The sequence below is a fragment of the Hakea prostrata genome, chromosome 5, assembly GCF_041222555.1.
Source record: "Hakea prostrata isolate BN-2017 chromosome 5, UWA_Hpros_2, whole genome shotgun sequence".
Taxonomy (NCBI): Eukaryota; Viridiplantae; Streptophyta; class Magnoliopsida; order Proteales; family Proteaceae; genus Hakea; species Hakea prostrata.
The window spans coordinates 3,039,031-3,059,649 of NC_142604.1; the positions used below are offsets into that span (position 1 = coordinate 3,039,031).

Below are 20,619 nucleotides of genomic sequence, written 5' to 3' on the forward strand. Positions count from 1 at the left end.
CAGCTCGGCCGTGGTAGAATATTGGCCATTTGAACTTCCAATCGTCACGAATCCAGCAGGCAACTGGCACATAAGGATGTACGCATGGCCATCTTAAGTCAAGTTCTTAACACGGACGTGTTAGAATCAAGCACCTAGACGTGGCGATGTCAGGTAGCCATGTCAATGCCCTGTTATCCACGTTCTGCAGTCTTTGCACGCGTGGAGCATTAGTTTCTTCAACATACATACTTGTATATTCTATAAAATGATAAATTATCAAAAATTGGTGAAGAAAAACGAACACCGAAACACATACGTGTACGTGCTGACTGCAAGACTCTTAGGCTGTAATGCTGTAACACTGCATGCATGCATGCATGGGGTTGGAGTTGATGAAAGGGTCATCGTATCACGTCTCTCCACAGCCAGCTTGCCGCCCACCACCAGCACTCCTCGTGTCTTCCGCACCTATGCCTCAAAATGCCCAAGTGGCACCCCACCGTTCTCCAACCGAATACAACCCCCCGTTCCTCCAAAATGAAAATTCCCAGAGAGCCACGGCCCAATAATACATTCAGAGTATCCTTGTTACTACCTTCCCTACCTGCTTCTACTTCTTCGGTTTAGTAGTTTTCATTGGTAGCCCCTAGTAATAAACCTGGTCTTCCCCGCCATCTAAGAACCCTCCTCTTTGCTCTCATATATATCATGGCTCACAGCTTGGTGTGCCAATTACCCAGCGATCAGGAAAGCAGCAGCAAAGAAACCATCGTCTTCAATTCCCTCAACATGATCAACTACTACTCCACTCTCTCCAAAACCGATCAGATCATGTCCAGGTACAGACCCATCGCCCCAAAGCCCCAATTATCCATGGATCACCACCATAATCCCACCATATTGCAATTGGATACCACGTCAACTACGCCGCCTCAGAAACCCCAACGCCTTCGTGCTCATCCACACCTGCAGACAAGGCCGCCTTCTAGTCCTAGGGGATGTAGAAAGAGGACCAAAGTCGGATTCTCACCTTGCAACACCAAGAGATCGTCATCAACCACACCTCTCCTACTACACGCCACCTCGTCGTCTGCTCCTCATGCAGTAGTAGCAGCAGCAGCAGCAGCAGCAGCAGCGTCACCTTCGCCATCTTCTTCCTCGACCCCTGCCGCTAACACCCTCAACCAATCCATGCAACAGGGTTTCGCACGTGTTCACCCTCAGGTCGCAATTTCACTGGCTGGATTCGACGACGGGGTTCCGGATAAGCTAACCATTGCATCTGCCGCTCTCGTCACTCCCCCCCTTCTCCAGCATCCTCCTACCGCTGCCGCTGCCGGTGCATTGTTGACCAGATCTTTACCGACGGCGAACCACCCCTACTACTTCTACTCACGGTCTGATGATAAAGTTTTGGACCTCAATTCTCCTAGCACCGAATTCCCACAAGAAGACGACTTACCGGATGTGCTTCCCTGCAAGATCATTGCACCACTGCCGGTGAGACCCATTGGATCAAGCATCCACGTTGTCTGTATAAATGATAATCCCAGCTCAACCTCCTCTGCCTTGCCGATAATCAGTGGCCCGAAGAGGCCCGAAGAGGTGGAGGAAGAGGTCGAGTGCGAGCTGCTGCCCGCTGTGGTTTCCGATTCCAACAACAGGGTCAGACTGGCAAACTCTGCCTACAATGAGATGGTGGGGCAGCCCGAGTGCCCCTGGCTTGATTCCACTAACATTTCACTGGGGGTTAGCGGTGGCGGAGGCGGTGGTGCGTGCAAGAGGATCGGCGGAGAGGTCACGTTGCATCTGTCGGACGCGACTCTGCCATCCGCTTCGAATGGTTTTTCCTGCAAGGTTAAAATCGGGTGGCGGGGAAGTAACGGCAAGAATTCTATTTACGCTCCCTGTGATGTCACCAGGCTATCTTGTGTTTCCAAAGACTATCTCTTCACCTGGAGATTCCATATCACTGAGGCTTTTGCCGACACCTACGGTTAAGGATTTGTTTTTTTGAAAGAAAAAAAAAAAAAAAAGGTGAAACACCACCTCTGCACATATTCTGTACATATACCCAGCTTTCTTTCATAGACAAACAGGCATCTGTAGCAACTGAGAGCTCATAGATCTTTTGTTGGATACAGCAACCGACGGATCACCGAAGGAGAATAGATGAAAGGAAAAAATTGTCATTGGGACTTTGTCAACTCTTATATATCCTCCTTCAGAAGCCCGGAAGCACCGATGCATGACGGTGAGGTTTCTTATGGAAATACGATCACTCTTCATTCCTCGGCGTTAAGTGGGCCCTTCCACTTGAAGTTGTCGGCACAAGACTTGACCTGCAAAGCATACACATAAGACAAGACTCAGTGTAACTCAGATTTAAATGGTTATAAGTAATCAGACATGGCGCCAGTGTGAGATGGAGCCTTCTTTTTGCATGCCAAGAACAAGGCAATACCCCAGACCCCAATTAACCCATCAAGGTCATCCACCATTGTATTTGAATCACTGTGTCTCTCTCTTTTACCAAAGAAACTGCAATGGGCTAGAATTAATATCAAATATAAATTCATGTCCCTTGTATTGTAGTCCGATGGGATTTTGAGATTGCAACGATTATTTTATCCAATTTCAGTTTCTTTCCAAGTTACGAAAGAGTAATCCACATCTGATCTAAGAATTAAACCGCTCTAGAACTGAATCCAAGTTGGTTTGGAAGGGGGGCTAGCTAGGTTGGGTAGGGAGATATTTTAATCATTTCACAAGTACATAAGGTGTCTCAACTGGTGTCTGGTGTTTGTTGGTTTGGGTTTTAAACGTTATGGAGAAACAAAAGTTTGGGCTTCATTTTGGGTTCAGAGGATTAATGCACCTGGAGAGTCAAAACCGTATTTCAAATATATTAAAAGATTAATGCATGAAAAAATTATGAAAGGTAAGATAAGAAATGTGATCATTAGTAAAGCAGTTAAAGAGGGGAGAGGTCTTATTATGTTTGCATTCATTGGGCGGTATTAATTATATAAAAGCTCCCTTGAGAATGTAATCTTGATGCACGCAAATTGGTCCGGATGAACTTCGTATCCAAAACAAAATGTGATCATCTCCTCTCTAGGGGAGGTCTTGGGCTCGCACTCATTCGGCGGTATTAATTATATAAAAGCTCCCTCGGATGTAATATTGGTGCGCGCAAGTTGGGATTATATATCATATCAAAATATATATATATATCATCTTACCAAATATTTGTTTGAGATTTTTTTTTAACTTTTTTTTTATTAAGAGTTTCGTGGGTCATGCTTAACCTTGAGAAGGATGTTGAGGATAACATCATTAGCTAGGTTGGAAAATGCAACTTCAATTATGGTGAGGAAGTAATTTGGAAGTAATTTGGAAAACGAATCATAAAGGCAATAATTCTCTGAGAAGAGATTTCATACATCTTCTTTCTACATCTTTCTAGAAACTTGAACCCACCAACCGCCACCCCAGTCCCAAAAACACCACAATCGCCACCAGTCAATGTCAATCACTGGAACCCACCCACCCTTTACCAATCCATCCAACAACACTAGAGTATAACTAGGGAAGAAGGAAGAGTAGAAGTTGTCTGGCGTTGCTTGCAGATGCATAAAATAGAGTATCAGGGATGGTGAGTTCAAAAGCAAACTGAAAATTCCACGATGGACAAGCCATTGCATAAATCAACGGAGACATAATGAGAAGTTTTATTGAATTTTGAGGCCATCATTTGTAGTTGCAGAGCGCAATAGTAACGCTTGAATGGAGTGCTAGAATCGACGAAATAACAGGAAGGATGATAAACCCACCACTCACCTCCAACAGAAAAGAGAAATTCAAACAACCCGTGACCTGGCAGAGCAAACACGGCTACTAATGGCATTGATGCGTCTATGCTCTGATCCCTAAACTCCAGATTCGTTGGGGGAATACGTAGGAAGAACCGAAGAAATATTAATAAGGGATTGTTGTCATACATTATCGATGAAAGTAGGTGATTTAAATCCAACCCACTGACTTTTTCTTTGCAGTTGATTAATCAACCGATTGTGGTTGAGAAAAATTTCTCCTCTACGCGTGTGCCTCCCCAGTGCTTTTGGTTAGGTCAATACATCATAGAGACATATCTGTCAGGAATACGTGAACTAAACCTCGAAAAACACAAACTAAAACCTCGTTCATAGAGGACCAAGAGCCTTCCCCTGTGCTTTTATTTCGTTGTTGTGATAACCCTAGATTTCCTCATTCCTTGAACTGAACAGATACTCATTTTCCTCAATGCCCCGTACACTGGTATGCTGGCCTCCTATTGTATGCCCACACCTTCATTATCATCTCTCATTCTCCGCATTTCTTGAAGCAAAAAAAATATATATGGCAGATTTCTGGCGGGGAAAAGGTGGGGTGGTGATGACCAATAGGCGGAAAGGGTGTGGTGAAGTGGTGGGTGGTTTTCGACGAAGTGTAGGAAGAAGATGTCACCCACCCATCATAAGAAAAATAGCCGAAACTTGGCGATGTTTCGGTGTGTCACTACTTGGTGACAAGAAACCCCTAGGCGAAACCGAAATTTCATATATCAGCAATATATTGAAGAAACAAGGGCGATATAACACCAAACGATCAGAGTATCTCCTGTTGGACGATATATTATGTGTTTTTTTCAAATTTTCAGCGATTTATCACCAAAATATTACCTTTGTACTTTTGTAGCCAAACGAGTTGAACTTTCGCCTCAATTTGGCTAAAATGAGACTCCTCTTCAGAGCTTCAGGGCTGAGAATTGATAGCAAGGATTTCGGACTTAGGACTTGCATTAAAAATTAGCAAACCATCATTACAAATGATTGTAAGGTAAACCAATTTAGGGACAGATTGGGGTCCTTTAGTTCAAACGTTATTGTGAGGGGATGCGATGATGTTGATCTAGGTTAGATGCAATATTATTATTATTATTATTATTATTATTATTATTATTATTATTATTATTATTATTATTATTATTATTATATTTTACAAATAAGTAGATTATATGTTAAGATACTTAAATATTAACTTAATATTTTTATCATAATACAACTAAGTGATGGATTCTTTACGGAAAGAGTACATCAAACCTTAGGAGATTCGTGTCTTGTGATTAGGATCCTCTCCAATACTTGCTCTGCCTTGAGTGAGAGAGGAAGTGGAGTACATTTAACATGATCCACTCCAAAAGGAGGAATTAGTTGGGGAGCCAACGCCCAAATAATCTAGTGTTTTGTTACTACAACATAAGGTTGAACATGCAACAGACCAAGGAACAGGCTAAGGGTGGGGAGTAAGACATCGACCTTGTATTTATCTTCAAGCTGGAAGCAAAGGATCAAGATGTGATGCCCCGCATCTTTTTATAATATTATTTTATTGTTGTGTGTGAATGTGTCAATCTTTAAGATTATTGATCATAATGGTTGGTTTGATGGTGTAATCAAATGATCCGAATTTAGTTAAAGTATAGCTTAAATGAGGCTAGATCCTAATTAACATTTAATCGAGGTCAGACATCGCTTATGGGTCCCACAACGATAGAATTATACTGACTGGAAATGAGAAAATGATCAACATAATTTTCTGAATCCAGATGTATTAAATTTCGCACTTTAGAGTGGGTCCTACATAAGATAATAGAGCAGGCCCACGAGCCCATAAAGAAGCCCACTATCTAATTAAATATATATATTATGTATAAGATAAATCATAATATATATATATATATAGGAGAGAGAGGGATGGAGGAGGTGACAAAATCTCCCCCCCCCTCCACCTCCCACCTCCTACTTACGTGGTGACTTCTTAGATGAAGTGTACTTGAGGTGGTAGTAGCATATGTTAGGTTTAATATTAAAGGGAGGAGAGAGAGTTAATTTGGAAGATTATCTTTCTACGTACTAAAGAATTCATACAGAAGAGAGAGGAGGAAGTAAAGAGCATAAGAAAGAGAAAGAAGAAGTGAAAGGTTAAGAGAGAGAGAAGAGAAACAGAAGATAAAGAATTAAGGAGAGAACAAGTTGAAAGAGACCAGAGAGATCATTAAAGAGAGAGGGAGTATTGAAAGGGACTTGTGCTTGTACGTGCAATAGAAAGAAAAACTGAAAAAGAAAATTAAGGAGAGAATAATTAACATGAGGATAGAAGAGAGGAGAGAGGAGAGAGGAGAGAGGAGAGAGAGAAGGAGTTGAGTGGAGAGAGAAAAAAAGGGAAGCCATTAAAGGAGGAGAGAGAGAAAAAGAAAAAAAAAAAAAAAGAAAAAAGAGAGATAAAGAAAGAAAGAAAAGAAAAAAAGAAATCCCATATTGGTTTTCACGTATTTGAAATGGCCATTAATTGTTCAGGATATAGGAGGGAGAATGGATTTTAACAGAATCAGGGTCAAGACACACACACACATGGAACAGGAACTAGTAAATGATATTGACTAACCTATGTATGTTAAAATAGATATGCAATATTCATATGATAACATAAAATCTATTGTATTTATTCGTTGATGCAATTTATGAAAAGTGAATGATATATGTATTTGTATATTAAACAAAAATGCATGGGATTGGATGACAACACAATGACTTGATTGAATTACTTGAGTTTAAATGTCAATAGTATTATTGAGATGTTGAATTATGATTGTGAAATGATGTTTATGCTTCTTAAATGTAAAATTATCATGCTCTCATGTTTAAATGATTGAATTGTATGAATTGTGTATAGTTTTATTCAGATTAAATGATAAAAAAAAATTATAATAGATTAAATGATAATTAAAATGGTAAATGTACATTGAAATAATGGATAGGGCATGATAATGCAATACTAAAATTGAAGATAAAAATAGTAAAATAAAAGAAAATCAAATGTAATGGCTTCTGTAAGTCCTAGTACTTAACGTACCCAAATGGGAGGGCATGAAGCGGCTTCTGTAAGTCCTGGTACTTAGTGTACCCAAATGGGAGGGCATGAAATAAGACTGAAAAGTGTAGAGATATATTAGATTGATGATGACCTTCTGTAGAGAACACCTGGCCTTGTGCCAAAAGACTGAAAAGATAATCTCTTGATGAGAACCTTTAAGACTGATACTGATGCCACTTATATGGTTTAGATTGATGGTGCTCTCTCTATTGGTAGCGCTTAGGTATGGTTTAATAATGAAAAAAAAATTAAAAAAATGAAAAGAAAATTGGAAAGCATGATGTTATATGAATTTGATGTGATAATTGATGCATGATGCATTGCTAACTTACTTACATGGTTGCATATATTGCTTACTGGGCTGCTCACTATTGTAAATGTTGACAGGTCCTTAGATACGTGATAAGGGCAAGGGTGCTACCACCTGACAATGTATTTAAAGTGGAAAATGGAAACTATTTTCTTTTCTTGCAACTAATTTTGTTTAACTGAACTGTAGATGTATATATTCATTTGAGACTGTATGTATTTAACTAGATACTGTTGAAATGTCAAATGTAAACATAACAAGACTTTAAATTGTGTACATATGTTTATAAGTCAAACTGTCAAACAAGTTGTTTATTTTGCCCTTAAGAATGTTTAGTTTAGCATTTTGTTTTAGTAGTTATAAACAGGTTGATAAAGAGATAAACTGTCACGTGCCTAGTTGAATGTCCATGATGTGGGCCCACCAAGCTTGTGAAAACTGGGGTTGTGACACAGGATCCCCTCGCTCAGTTGTTGATGGACATGATGAATTGGTGTTGGAGCAATCTAGAGGGAGGCTTGACCCAGAGATTGTTCAAGTTGCAGGGGTTGAAGTGGATGAATTAATGGCATCTCGAAAGGGACATGAGCATGTATAGGAGGCAGCTAATACTGTAGATGAGGATTGTACGATGGCACTTGGCACTCACGATGATGATGAGTTTGTGCCTTTGACGCCCTTTTTATAGGATCCATATGACATACTCACTCCTAGTCCGAATTAGAGACATGATATGATGATGATAGTGGTGGTGACGATGAGAGTCATGAGACTAGGGATGATGGGGATGATGACGACATTTATGGTGGTGGTGGAGGAGGAGGACTTTAGGAGTGTCTGTTAGTTCCATTACCAGAGACACAGCTGTCCCCGGAGATACAATGGGGAGGCACATCGTGGTCGTACTAAGACCCATAGTTGGAAGGGGTAGGAGTTGGGGAAGTACTATAGACATGTTTATGAGGTTGACACTTGATCATATGGATCGTATGGTTCTTCCATGCATCATGTAGATCTAGTGGATAACTTGATAGGCACGATGGGATCAATGAGCTTGGATGAGCGCATAGGTTCCATGTCTACTCATGAGGCTTATGATCCTTATGATATCCCTCTCGCTCATGGACATCATGATACGGGTATCCCTTTCGGTGGTTTGTACTATATGCATAATGATGTATATTATGAGCACAATATCTCAGGGCCAGACTCAGCTGCGGAGTCCATATTCGATTATTCAGATGGGCTATAGTACCACCATATGCACAAGCACAACCACCATAGCCACAGGAGTAGATTCATTGGCCCTATTCTCATTTCCCTCAGACAATAATTCTCGATGCAGTGGATGATGGCCATTACAAAGTTGCAGTTCAAGACTATCTCAACAACCATCAGCATGGAATGACATGAGTTCAATATGTAGATTGGTTGGAGGAGAACATGATATATAATACAATGGAGCATCAGCAAGGGATGGGTCCATCTAGGTACAATACTTGGTATTGAGATGATGAGATCATTAATATGTATTACCTACATTTGTATACTTGTACTTTTACACTTAGACTACTTGAATAATGAATTTTAGTAGCTATATTCTTTATTGTAATTTAAGAGGATTGTATTCCCTTTCTTATTTTCATATTTACATTGATTTCCATTCGATTTACGGGCTTCAAGTTTCGCTTGCATGTAGTCAAACATATGCTGACCAATAACATCACTTTAGGTTAGGTTTTAGGCCAAAATAACACTAGGCCTCAAATTAAGTTTGACACAAAAAAATCAGCCCAAAATGACTTCAAATATCCCATGAAACTTTTGGGGTGAGAATTTTACTGAAACATTCCTAAATTTCTCTAACATTTCAACGAAATTTTGGGTTTTCAGTGGTTTCCCTAGGTAGCGAAACGTCGAAACCAAGTGAAAATTTGCACTATACATTCAGCTAAAGGTTGAGTATAGGATGAGACACGAGTAATTTAGTAAATTGATATTACAACGGTATTTTCGTATTCTCATATTGAGACTTAAATGAGTATTAGTTGCCAATTTCAGGTAATATAAGATTTGCTAAGAGTTTTGGTTTTTTTGGGGGCAAAGAGGCAAAAGAGTTTTTTTTTTTTTTGGTTGGATAAAGGCCCAAAAAAGTTTTGACTGACGTAAAAAAAACTCTTTAATTCGAAGTGGCGGACGTAAAAAATCTCAAAAAATATCGTCAGAGATATTTTTGTCTTTTAAATAATCTTAATCTCATTTTGGGGCAGGAAACACGAATCAAACTGATAATCGTATAAGCCGTCTTATGTTCCAACTTCCAATTTTCCGTTCGTCTGCTTTCATATTAAATCTCCAAACTCGTTTCTTACATTTCAAGTGGTCATTATTATCATTATTATTTTGTTGAAACCACAATCATTCATGAATTATTTCCCCCCCTCTCACGCTCTAACAAATGGGGGGTTTCTGCAACCACAATGGTTCTACCTCCTCTTCGTAGCTGCTTCGTTTCGTTACTGCTGTTAGGGCTTCTGACGAGTGGTTTTCAGGTGAATTTCATTTGTTCCCTCCCTATTGGTTTCCTTCGCCCTCTCTTATTGGCTCCACTTCTTTCCATTCTCCATGTTATTTATAATCGTATTATTAAATTCGATATACGAATTCTATTATTTTTGAAGAGCTTTTCGTTTTCACTTTGCGAGTTTGTTTTTGTCGTTCAAGGCGACACGAACTGAATTTTGTGTTTCTTTGAAGCCAATTGGATAGCTCTGCTCTGGTCGACATAGATTTTTGATTGTTGCCCATTGTTTCTGTTTGCTTTGTGCTGTTCGCGTTATCTATCTATCATCTAGCCATTTTCCGTTTCATTTTTGAAATTTGCTCCAGAAACTAACACTCTACTGCTGGTCAGTATTATTGTTGCTTGGAACGAGTAAAAACGATTCATGGTTTATCATGCTTACATGTGGCATCGTTATCAGTTTTTTAGTCTGAAAGGATAAATCCAAGAAAGTATTCGCGGACAACAGTTTTTTCTCTTGTTTTCAACAAAAAATGACCACCTCTTTAAGATTTTAACTTATCACTTACCTGGTTGACCATGGCATCAGCTCAGAAAAATCATTTTTAAGGGACAAAATAATTACTTGCTTTACTTTTTTTTGAATTTCTCTGAGAATTTTCCTTTTTAGGCATGGACGGGCAACTGGACAATAATGAGTGTTTGATTGGTCGTGTTCAACAATTGGAACGTGGTGAGAACTGTCACTCCTCTTATTTTTTTTTTCTTTCTCCGTTTGAAAGAGCTATCATTCTCTTAGATAAAGGCCATACTAGCAATTTTTTATATTCTCTATTAGCATTTTTGCATGAGTATTCTTCACTTGGAAGTGTTGTTAAGTGACTGCATATTATTCTTTTCTATTGGGAATGGTCGATTCATCAATGTCATCAATAGAAGCATCAAGAGACAAGAACTTGTCTCTGGTCACTGCATTAAAACTTGCAACTTGCAACTTGCAAGTGTATCACTCCCAAGATGCTCTTGGTTGTTAAATTGTAGCATCAAAGTAGATCACATATGATTAGGATGTATAAAAACTAATTATGGCTATGTTATATGCGAAGAAAAGTATCACTAGTTATCTATTATAGCAGAAGAAAAGAGGGGTCAAAAGGCTCAGAATGTCCCTTGAATGTCTATCGCTTTCTTTTGATGGAAAAAAAACTTTAGAGCCAAGTCTTGCAAAAAAGGCATTTCTCAATAACATGGGATGCATGGTTAGGGGTTCTTTAGGTCATTTTGAGATTTTATGACCTACTCCTTAGGCATATCACAAGAATCATGTAATTGTGTTTCACGAAAGGATAATCATCCTTATGCATGCATCATGTAGGAACATTTACCATATATGATATGATTAGGATGTGTCATAAACTAGCTGTAATCCTCCCTCATGTTTTAAAAAATATTGTTACTTTTGTATCCTACCCTAAAATAGATGGCTAAAGAAAAGAAGGCTTAAATGACTCAGAGCGTCCCTCGATGTCGCTTAGTCGAAAAAAAACTTTGTGCTAAGTCCTGTGTAAAAGACATCCTATGATAGCAAAAGATATATTGCTAGGGATTAATTAGATCATTTGAAGATTGTATGACCTGCTCACAAAATGATTGATATGTAGCTTTTGTCAAGTTGTCGTACTTAACCTTCCTTATGCATGTACTATTTAATAGCATAGAATCACATATAATGAGAATGTGTAACAAACTAATTGTAATTCTCTTACATGTAAAGAAACTAGTTATTGTGTTCTAGCCTAAAGTGGATTGCCAAAGAAAAGAATGGTCAAAAGTTTTAGAACGTCTCTCGAATATCCATCAATACCTCTTAATGGAAAAATTACTCTGAGCCAAGTCCTACAGAAAAGACATTTCACGATAAAATAGGATACATGGCTAGGGATTATATAGGTCATTCTTAGAATTTATTACCTACTCCTTGGGTATATCATAGGAATCATGTAAGGATGACTTATGAAAGCAATAAGTATATTGGTTATATCAGGGGTAACTTTGTTTTATCCTACTCATGCATGCATCATTAGGAACATAGATCATATATGATTTGGATACGTCACTTACTGTTGTTTTCCTATGTTTGAAGAAAAATATCACTAGTTATTTATCCCAGCCTAAAGTGGATCGTTAAAGAAAAGAAGCTCAAAAGGCTTAGAGAATCCTTTGAATGTCCCTCAGTGTTTGTTAATTGAAAGAAATACTTTGAGCCAAGTCTTGCAGAAAAGAAATTCCATCTCGGACGCACCTCTCCTCTTTAGCCACTCTATTTCAATTCTTTGGAAAACATCATTCTCTATCTAAGAATCAGTCTTCAGTTCATTGTTTTTACTTATTTGATAAAAATCAGTCTTTAGTTGACTGTTTTATCTAGCTGGCACAAATGGTATAACATTCCGTGCCTCCAGCTTTCATGTCCTGTAGTTTAGTCTACAAATCTGGTTTGTTATCAATATAAATAATGACATGTATTTTTGATATTAAATATAAATATTTTATTATGCAGAGCGTGATCAACTGCGCAAAGATATTGAGCAACTGTGCCTGCAGCAAGCTGGCCCTAGTTATCTTGTGGTCGCTACTAGAATGCATTTTCAGAGGTTTTTAATTGTCTGTTCATAAATTTTAATTTATTGGTCGTCTTCTTCTATCTCAATTTCATAAGATTGTCAATATAGTCAATTAAAGCCCCATTAGGACAGCTGGCTTGGAGCAGGAGATTGAGAGCTTGAAAAGTAAACTGTCTGCATGTATGAGAGAGAATTTGAATCTTCAGGAGGAGCTTTCTGAAGCGTATCGCATTAAAGTGAGGCTTTGGTTCCTTCTTTACATCAGATATTCTGTTTTACCTTCCTCATTTATTGTCTAATTTTGGCTTGGCTGTCTTCAGAGCCAGTTGGCAGATTTACATAGTGCTGAAGTCACAAAGGTATGATTATTTTCACATTTCTATGTCTTCTAATTCTTGACAATGGGAACTGTGGGATGAATATGTTGAGAAGAAAATAGTGCCTTATGTAACATATAAGGCTCCACCAACAATTTAAAAAGATAGAGAACCTTAAGAAAACCAAAATGAGAAAAAGGAGCTTCTGTCTTTGGCACAAATACAATTATTCTGTCTGGAAATCTTTAGGCAGAAATGCCTTGTGTCCCTCCAATATTTAGTTCGTACTTTTTCCTGCTTAGCTCTGTGTTCCTCCCATTATTTTTTTGCTCAGTTAGCTTAATTGTACAATGATGTTCTTTGGATCACTTATTCTCTTAAGATGCCTTCTGTCAAAATTTCCTTAAGCTTGTCATTTTGGAGTATTGTACTGGCTGGGCATTAGAGTGCTTTTTGAAATTTCATATTTCTTTCTTCAAGTGCAAACAAGTCTATGCAATAGGCTCTCACATCTATTGTGTTCTTCCAGAATATGGAAGCTGAAAAGCAGGTTAAATATTTCCAAGGCTGTGTTGCTGCTGCATTTGCTGAACGGGATAATTCAGTAATGGAGGTCTTGACTTTTGTCTGCAAGTTCTATTTGGACTATTTAGCTCATGATCTGTGTATGAAGCATGCAATTGTTGTCTATGTACCCAATGCCTTGAAATGCTCTGAGAAATGATCTGTGATCTCAAACAGGCTGAGAAAGCCAAAGAAAGGGAAGAGATCGTGTTGATGAAATTGAATGGTTTTCAACAGAGGTATGAGTCAGCTTTTTTAACCTTTCTTAGTTATAATCATTGCTCACCTGTCTTGTTTAAGTGTAAAAGCACCTTGTTATTGGATGACGAGTCATATTGTTTTACAAAGAGTTGGATGCTATCCTCAATTTTCATTTGAGTAAATAGAAAAACATTTGTTTAAAGAATCTCTCCATTGGGAGGTAAGTTATGGTCATTATAGTTAATAATACATGTAGCAAGTAATGCTGTTTTGAACTAATTATTGAGGAAAGTTGCCAACGGCTTCGTAGAAGTGCTTAGAACTACCAAAGGTCAATTGCATTTGTCCCTATGCTAGGAAATTAAAGAATGTAAAAGAGTTAGGAGAAATATGGAAATTGAAGGGTTGAAGGTGGAAAGTCGTTTGTTAGGGAGATGTCTCTACTACACAGTCTATGCCCATATCGATTTATAGTAAGATGAATGAATTATGTGCACTTCCCTATGGAGGTAGAAGTCTAAAAAGAATTAATTGCACATTAAAGCAACTTACACACAAGTTCCTATTATTGCATGAACTCTAGCAAGCCTTTGTGATGGTTTAGTGGAAAAAAATGAATGTGTAGTGTCTCCATGAGGCTGAGCCAACAGCATCGATTTAGTTAATTGTGCCAAGCCAGGATTACTCTTGACTAATCAGTTTTCACATTTGTTGTAGAATTCATGTCAGTTTTACATCACAAGTGCTAAAAAAAAGAAAGAAACATCAAGGATGACTAGTTATTTCAAAGCTGAACCAAGTGGTGGCAAAAAGTAATAAGAGTTTTTTATGTTTGAGTCATTTAACATGGGCCAAAACTCGGGTTGAGTCACTTATCTGGCTAAAATTACATATGAGTCACAGGTTAATGATTGTTATTCAAGCACACTTAACTCTCAATATTAAATGACTGAAATACCCTCCATGAAATCTAAAGACAAGTTACTAAAGTACCCTTGTTTCGCATCCAATTTCTCCACCCTTTTTCGACATCCCATCCAACTTGTTTCTTTAAACCATCATCAACTTTGCCGTTCAAGGCACCATTACTGGAAATTACCCACCATCGTTCGACCATTGGAAACCAACGGATGTGAACACTTCTCCTTCTCTTTCCTTCCTTTTTTGGGGTTCGCTTCAATTTGTCGAGGATTCTAGCCATTGATGGAATCTCTGGCTTTGGGGGAAAGCCGTGAGGGCTATCGTTTTTAAACTCTCCAATTAGTTTGGAGTCTAATCTGTTCTCCTCATTCCTTATCTCAATCTTGTGATGCTACCTTCCTTTGCGTTTGTGGTGCTGCTGCTGTGTAGGTCCATGTGCTTTGTTACTAGGAAGGCTTCTTATAGCTCCAATCGAATGGGAGACTGCGTCGGTTTAGCTGGGGCCCCTTTGGTCCACTTCCATGGTTATTTTCTAGTTTGATTGTATGGCTATGGGCCACTTGTGCTGTGTAACTAGTTTGCTATTATTGTTGCCCTTAAATAGTTGCTTGGCTCGATGTCTCTTAATTTGCTTCTTAGTTTGGCTTTGGGCCTCTTATGCTTGTGTAACTAGTTTGCTTTAATTGTTGCTCTTAGATAGTTGCTAGGCTCAATGCCTCTTAGGTTGCTTGTTAGTCGAGGCCTCTTTCTCTCTTTGTTTGGCTCTGTCCCTTGTGCTCTTCTATTTTCTTTTTTTCTCTTTGGTAATGAATTATTTAATCATAAAAAAAAAAAAAAAAAAACTGATGTGAACACAAGGACCCCTCCTTTTTTGGGGCCCAAAATCCAAATCCAAGGGGGCCAAACCTAGTTGTCGGAATACCCCCTAGGTATTTTGATCATTTTTCAGCCCCTTTTGGAGGGTCAATATGAGTTTGGAAAGATTCCCCTTGATCCAAGGGTTCTAGATCAACTCTTTTATTTATTTATTTGGTCTAGTCGTTTACAAGTTATAGTCCTTTTAATTTTGAGCATGTTGACTTAGTCAAAGTTGAGTCAAGTTTGGAGTTAGTTTGGGATTGGTTTACTTGTGAGTCGAGTCATTTTAGTTTGGGATTGGTTTATTTGTGAGTCAAGTCATATTAAAAGAGTCCAGTTGAGTTAGGATAGGACTCTCTATCTTCTGTAGTTAATAATTGTTTCTTTAATTAAGGGTCCAATTAGTTTGCAAGGGAACCTTATCTGATAAAGAAGCCCCAAGTTGAGTCAGAGTTTGCTTTTTAGGACATAAATAGCCTTTCCTTGTAACTTATTTTTCAGTTTTGGATGAATATAGATTATTGAGTGTTTGTTTCAGGGTCTCCTGTGTGGGTGGACCTTGGCGGGTGTCAAAGCTTTCAAGGATTCTAATTTTTCTGCATTCATCAAGAACATTCAAGCATTCAAGTATCCAAGCAATCATCTCAGCAAGCGTTTCTCAAGATTCCAGCAACCAAGTAAGTTACAGCCCTTCCCCCCACCATCCCTACCCTCCATTCTGTCCGCAAGCTTCCTTCAACCTCATTCCCTGCTGCTGCAACCTCTACACCCCCACCCCTTCTAGTTCTGACCTAGGAAATGACCCCCTAAGCATTGCACGCTGCAACCTCTACACCCCCTCCCCTTCTAGTTCTGACCTAGGAAATAACCCCCTACCATCGCACCAGTCTCCTTCCCCTTGCTGTTACAGCCCTTCCCCTAGCACCCGAAAGTCTTCCCCACCCCTCGTCCTCCCCACGACTTTCAGATCCCATTCCATCTAGGATTCCCCAATTCCCTGGTCTGTTCAACCCCCTTTTACCCTTGTTAGAAACTTAGAATCGCCCTAGCCTGCTGGTTCAAGTCCTACCGTTGTTTCCCCTAAATAGCCTTAGTTCTGAACTTTATAGTGAACCTGCACTTCATCTTCTTCATGAGGAAGTTGCAGAAACTCTGAAATCTTCCAGAATTCTTAGAACTCAAATTCCAGCCCCTACCCACTTGGAATATCTCCTGAAACTCCAAAGAATAGGTGTTTCAAGTTCTGCCCTAACTTGATGGTCAACCCTAGCCCCTTCGAAGCCTTGACTGAAACCCTAATCCCAGTCCTACTTGGTCTAGGATTTGATTTTTCAAGTCTGAATTTTAGCTCTTATATAAATTCAGATCTGAAACTTCAATTTCAGCATACCTGGGCAGTTATAAAACCCTTTATATATTTACTGGAATCATCCTGGGCAGCCACCTAATCTACGGAGTACATCTTAAACCCTAGCCCTAGATTGTGGTTTTCATCAACCCCCCCCCCCCCAAAAAAAAAAGAAAAAAAAAAAAAAAAAAAAAAAGAAAGATGAAGAAAGAGGAAACCCTAGGCGGATAGCAGGCTTTAGAGATCGAAGTAGGGGATCAACGATTCTGCTATTTCCTTCAAAGCATTCACTGCAACAATAGAATAGATCAATCAGTTCTCCATTAAAAATAAATTTCTGGCCTCGCTAATAAAATATATTTTCTTGATGACCAAGGTTGAGAGATTAACACATCCTGTCTGTAGATCTTCTTCAACCACTCAAATTAAGGTGGGAACAATAGTGTTTTCTATAAAATTTCATCTTTCACGTTTTAAAATCACACATTTAACTTAATGAAGTTATGTGGTCCACGACCTCATGCCGTGTACCCTGAAACTTCCCCTTTTAGGGCATCACGATCTTAGAACAACTGCTACAACACTACTCAACCTATGTTTCATTCGAGAATATCTTGTCTGAGATCTAGTTGGAATTGAAGAATGAGTAATCAAGATTCTTTTATTACAAAGAAGATTGAGTTTTACCTGAGAAAGAGAAGTACTAATGAAGAAGAGAAATTAAAAACAAAATGTCAAAATTTAGAGAGTAAGGTGGAGTTATTCTGCAAACGAACCTTTGTCATCTACAAGAAGTGTGGTCATGGCTCCCGATGCGGAAGCCAGAAAGCACTCATCAAAGTAATTAACCAAATAGCAACAATAACTGAGGAAGAAACGGGGTGGTTTCTGGTGATCTGCTGGTGGTGGGTGATTTCCAGCAATGGTGCCTTAAAAGGTGGCTGGTGGTTAGTGGTCATTGGTGATGGAGGTGATGGTGGTTTAGAGAAATGGATTGGGTGGGATGAGGAAGAAGGGTGTAGAAATTGGATGAGAAACGATAGTACTTCAGCAATTTTCTCTTTAAATGTCATGGGAGGGTATTTTGGTCATTTAACAATATAGCCAAATTAATGCTTTTAGTCCCAAGAACACATAAAAGGTCCAAGGTAAATTATCCCAGAATAAGATGGTGGAATTTGAAAGGAGAGTGCTCTAAAGCCTTCGTTAATGAAGTAGTCAAACAAGAAAAATGGGATTTTAAAGGGGATACCAATGCAATGTGGAATGAGATGGCTATATGTATTAGGAAGGTGGCTAAAGACGTCTTAGGTGAATCAAAAGGAAAGCTCCATTCTTATAGAGAGACCGGAGACGTGGTGGGGGATAGTGAGGTTCAAGCTGCCATTAGGAATAAAAAAGCTAGTTTTAAGACATGGCAAAGAACTAAGGATGTTGAGGATCTTCAAAGGTATAGGTTGGATAGAAATGAAGCTAAGAAAATTGCGGGAAAAGCAAGGGAGAAGAAGTATGAAGAGTTATACAATAAGTTGGGCATGAAGGAAGGGGAAAAATCTATTTATAAGATAGTTAAGATGAGGGATGGGAAGAGTAGAGATCTTGACCATGTTAGATGTATTAAAAATGGAGATGGTAAAGTATTAGTCTGTGAGGAGGACATTAAGAAAAGATGGGAAACCTATTTCTCTAGTTTACTAAATGAGCATTCTTCAAGCACTTATGATTCGGATGATTACACCTTTCACCAAGGCACCAATGTCCGAACTTATATATGTAGAATTTCGATGTCTGAAGTAAAAGAAGCTTTAAAGAGGATGAAACTCGGCAAGACACAAGGTCCTGATGAAATCCCAATTGAAGTATGGAAGAGCTTAGGAACCCATGAACTAGTTTGGTTGATTAATTTGTTTAATAAGATTATGAGCACAGGGAAAATGCCAGATGAATGGAGGAGAAGCGTCATGGTTCCAATTTACAAAAATAAAGGAGATATTTAAAGTTGTAATAACTATAGGTGCATCAAATTGATGAGCCATATGATGAAATTATGGGAGAGAATAATTGAAACCCGTTTGAGACACTTGACTACAGTTACGGAGAACCAATTTGGGTTTATGCCTGGAAGATCTACAACGAGGCTATTTACCTAATTAGGAGACTTATGGAAAGGTATAGAGATTGTAGGAAGGACCTTCATATGGTATTTATTGACATAGAAAAAGCTTATGATAGAGTCCTTAGAGCATTAATTTGGCAAGTACTAAAGAAAAGAAATGTTGCAAGTAAATATGTAGATATAGTTAAGGATATGTATGATAGTTCGGTGACTAGTGTTAGAAAAGTGGGGGGACAAAGTAATGAATTCCCGATAACAGTTGGACTTCATCAAGGGTCAATTTTAAGCCCATATCTATTTGCACTGGTAATGGATGAATTAACCAAAGACATTCAAGATGAGGTCCCCTGGTGTATGCTTTTTGCGGATGATATTGTGTTGATTGATGAGACCTAATTGGGGATTAATACCAAATTAAAATCATGGAGAGTAGCTTTGGAATCAAAAGGCTTTAAACTTAGTAGATCGAAGACAGAATATCTAGTTTGTAACTTTAGTCATGATCGGGCAAATGATGAGGTGGTGATACTTAACGATAAAAAGATTCCTCAGAGTGATTGTTTTAGGTACCTAGGTTCAATCATAAGTAAAAGAGGTGATTTAGAGGATGAAGTTTCCCAAAGAATTAAAATAGGGTGGATGAAGTGGAGAGGTGCATCCGGGGTCTTATGTGATCGGCGTATTCCATTAAAGCTTAAAGGAAAATTTTATAGGACCGTTGTTCGACTAGCTATGATGTACGGTGCAGAGTGTTGGGCTATTAAAAAGAGTCATATAGATAAACTCAGTGTAGCAAAAATGAGGATGCTAAGATGGATGAGCGGCAAAACTAGGATGGATAAGATAAGAAATGATCATATTAGAGTTGGTCTAGGAGTTGCTCCCATAAGTGATAAGCTTCGAGAAAGTCGTTTGAGGTGGCACAACCACGTTCAACGGAGACCCTATAAATGCCCCTGTGCGGAGAAGTGATATAATCCATATTGAACGAACTAGAAGAGCTAGGGGTAGACCTAAGATAACCTTAGGAGAAGTGGTGAGAAATGATATGTATAGCTTAGGCCTTGTATCTAGCATGGCTTCGAACAAAACTGATTGGAGGGCAAGAATCCATGTAGCCGACCCCATTTAGTTGGGACAAGGCTTATTGTTGTTGTTGTAACATTGGGAGTTAACTGGGCTTAACTACCAACTGTTAACCTGTGACTCTACGTAATGTTAGCCAGATAAGTTGGCCCATTTTAAGTGACTCAAATGTAAAAAATTAAAGTATTAAATAAGCAGGTTTCTTACTTAGTTGGTGCACAAACAGTATATAATTGACCGAGTCACAGAATGTCAGGGCCCCATTCAGTCGTTCTGCTTCCCCAGATTAAAATTTACATTAAACTTGGCTGTTTTGCTTTTACATTACCCAGTTTGTGAAAGAGATGAAGCAAGGAGAAACAAGTTACTTTCTCTTTGTTGTACTCCTACCATCTCTTTCCTAGTTTACAGCTCTTAATTCATTAGATGCAAGTGCTTACCTCTGCACTGATGAGTTCCAGTTGGAGAGAGAGTTGGCTTGTCAAGAAGACTATAATTAAAGATGATCACAATATGAAAATAAATGGTAGCATAACAATATGAGCATAATAAACTTGGACACTTTAGTGTATTGGGGTCAGGTTGACAGGTCATTCATCAAGAATCCTGATGTAGATCAACTGCCGAAATGGATTTTCCCCCTTTGAAATTAACCTTCTTGATAGATATGGGTGTTTGGATTTGGTCCCATAGATTTGGTTGTGGCCTATTCTACGAGCTCAAAATAGTTTAGTTAATTAGTTTGGTTGGTTTAATAATGTAATTTCTACCTAACTTTAAGTTACAAGGG

General features: G+C 38.6%; 2 protein-coding genes across 3 annotated transcripts in view; both read left to right on the forward strand.

Annotated features, from left to right (window-relative positions):
- Positions 1-690: 690 nt before the first annotated feature.
- On the forward strand, positions 691-1,983 carry LOC149014423 (uncharacterized). The gene has a single exon (XM_089155263.1). The coding sequence runs from the start codon at positions 691-693 to the stop codon at positions 1,981-1,983; it is 1,293 nt and encodes a 430-aa protein (XP_089011389.1).
- A 7,574-nt stretch (positions 1,984-9,557) lies between these two features.
- MEE13 (myosin heavy chain-like protein) overlaps positions 9,558-20,619 on the forward strand; it is a 51,449-nt gene continuing 40,387 nt past the window's right edge. The window contains exons 1-7 of one of the 2 annotated variants that reach the window (XM_089157484.1): positions 9,558-9,822; positions 10,465-10,527; positions 12,355-12,448; positions 12,546-12,654; positions 12,739-12,777; positions 13,265-13,348; positions 13,477-13,538. In XM_089157484.1, coding sequence (XP_089013610.1) covers positions 10,467-10,527; positions 12,355-12,448; positions 12,546-12,654; positions 12,739-12,777; positions 13,265-13,348; positions 13,477-13,538 — 449 coding nt within the window. In that variant the 5' untranslated portion in view covers positions 9,558-9,822; positions 10,465-10,466. Of the gene's footprint in view, positions 9,823-10,464; positions 10,528-12,354; positions 12,449-12,526; positions 12,655-12,738; positions 12,778-13,264; positions 13,349-13,476; positions 13,539-20,619 lie in introns of those variants that run through there. The other variant, XM_089157485.1, reaches the window with a different exon arrangement.

What these genes read in the sequence shown, in the direction of transcription:
- LOC149014423 (XM_089155263.1), top strand. Translation starts at nt 691, where the DNA reads ATGGCTCACAGCTTGGTGTGCCAATTACCCAGCGATCAGGAAAGCAGC.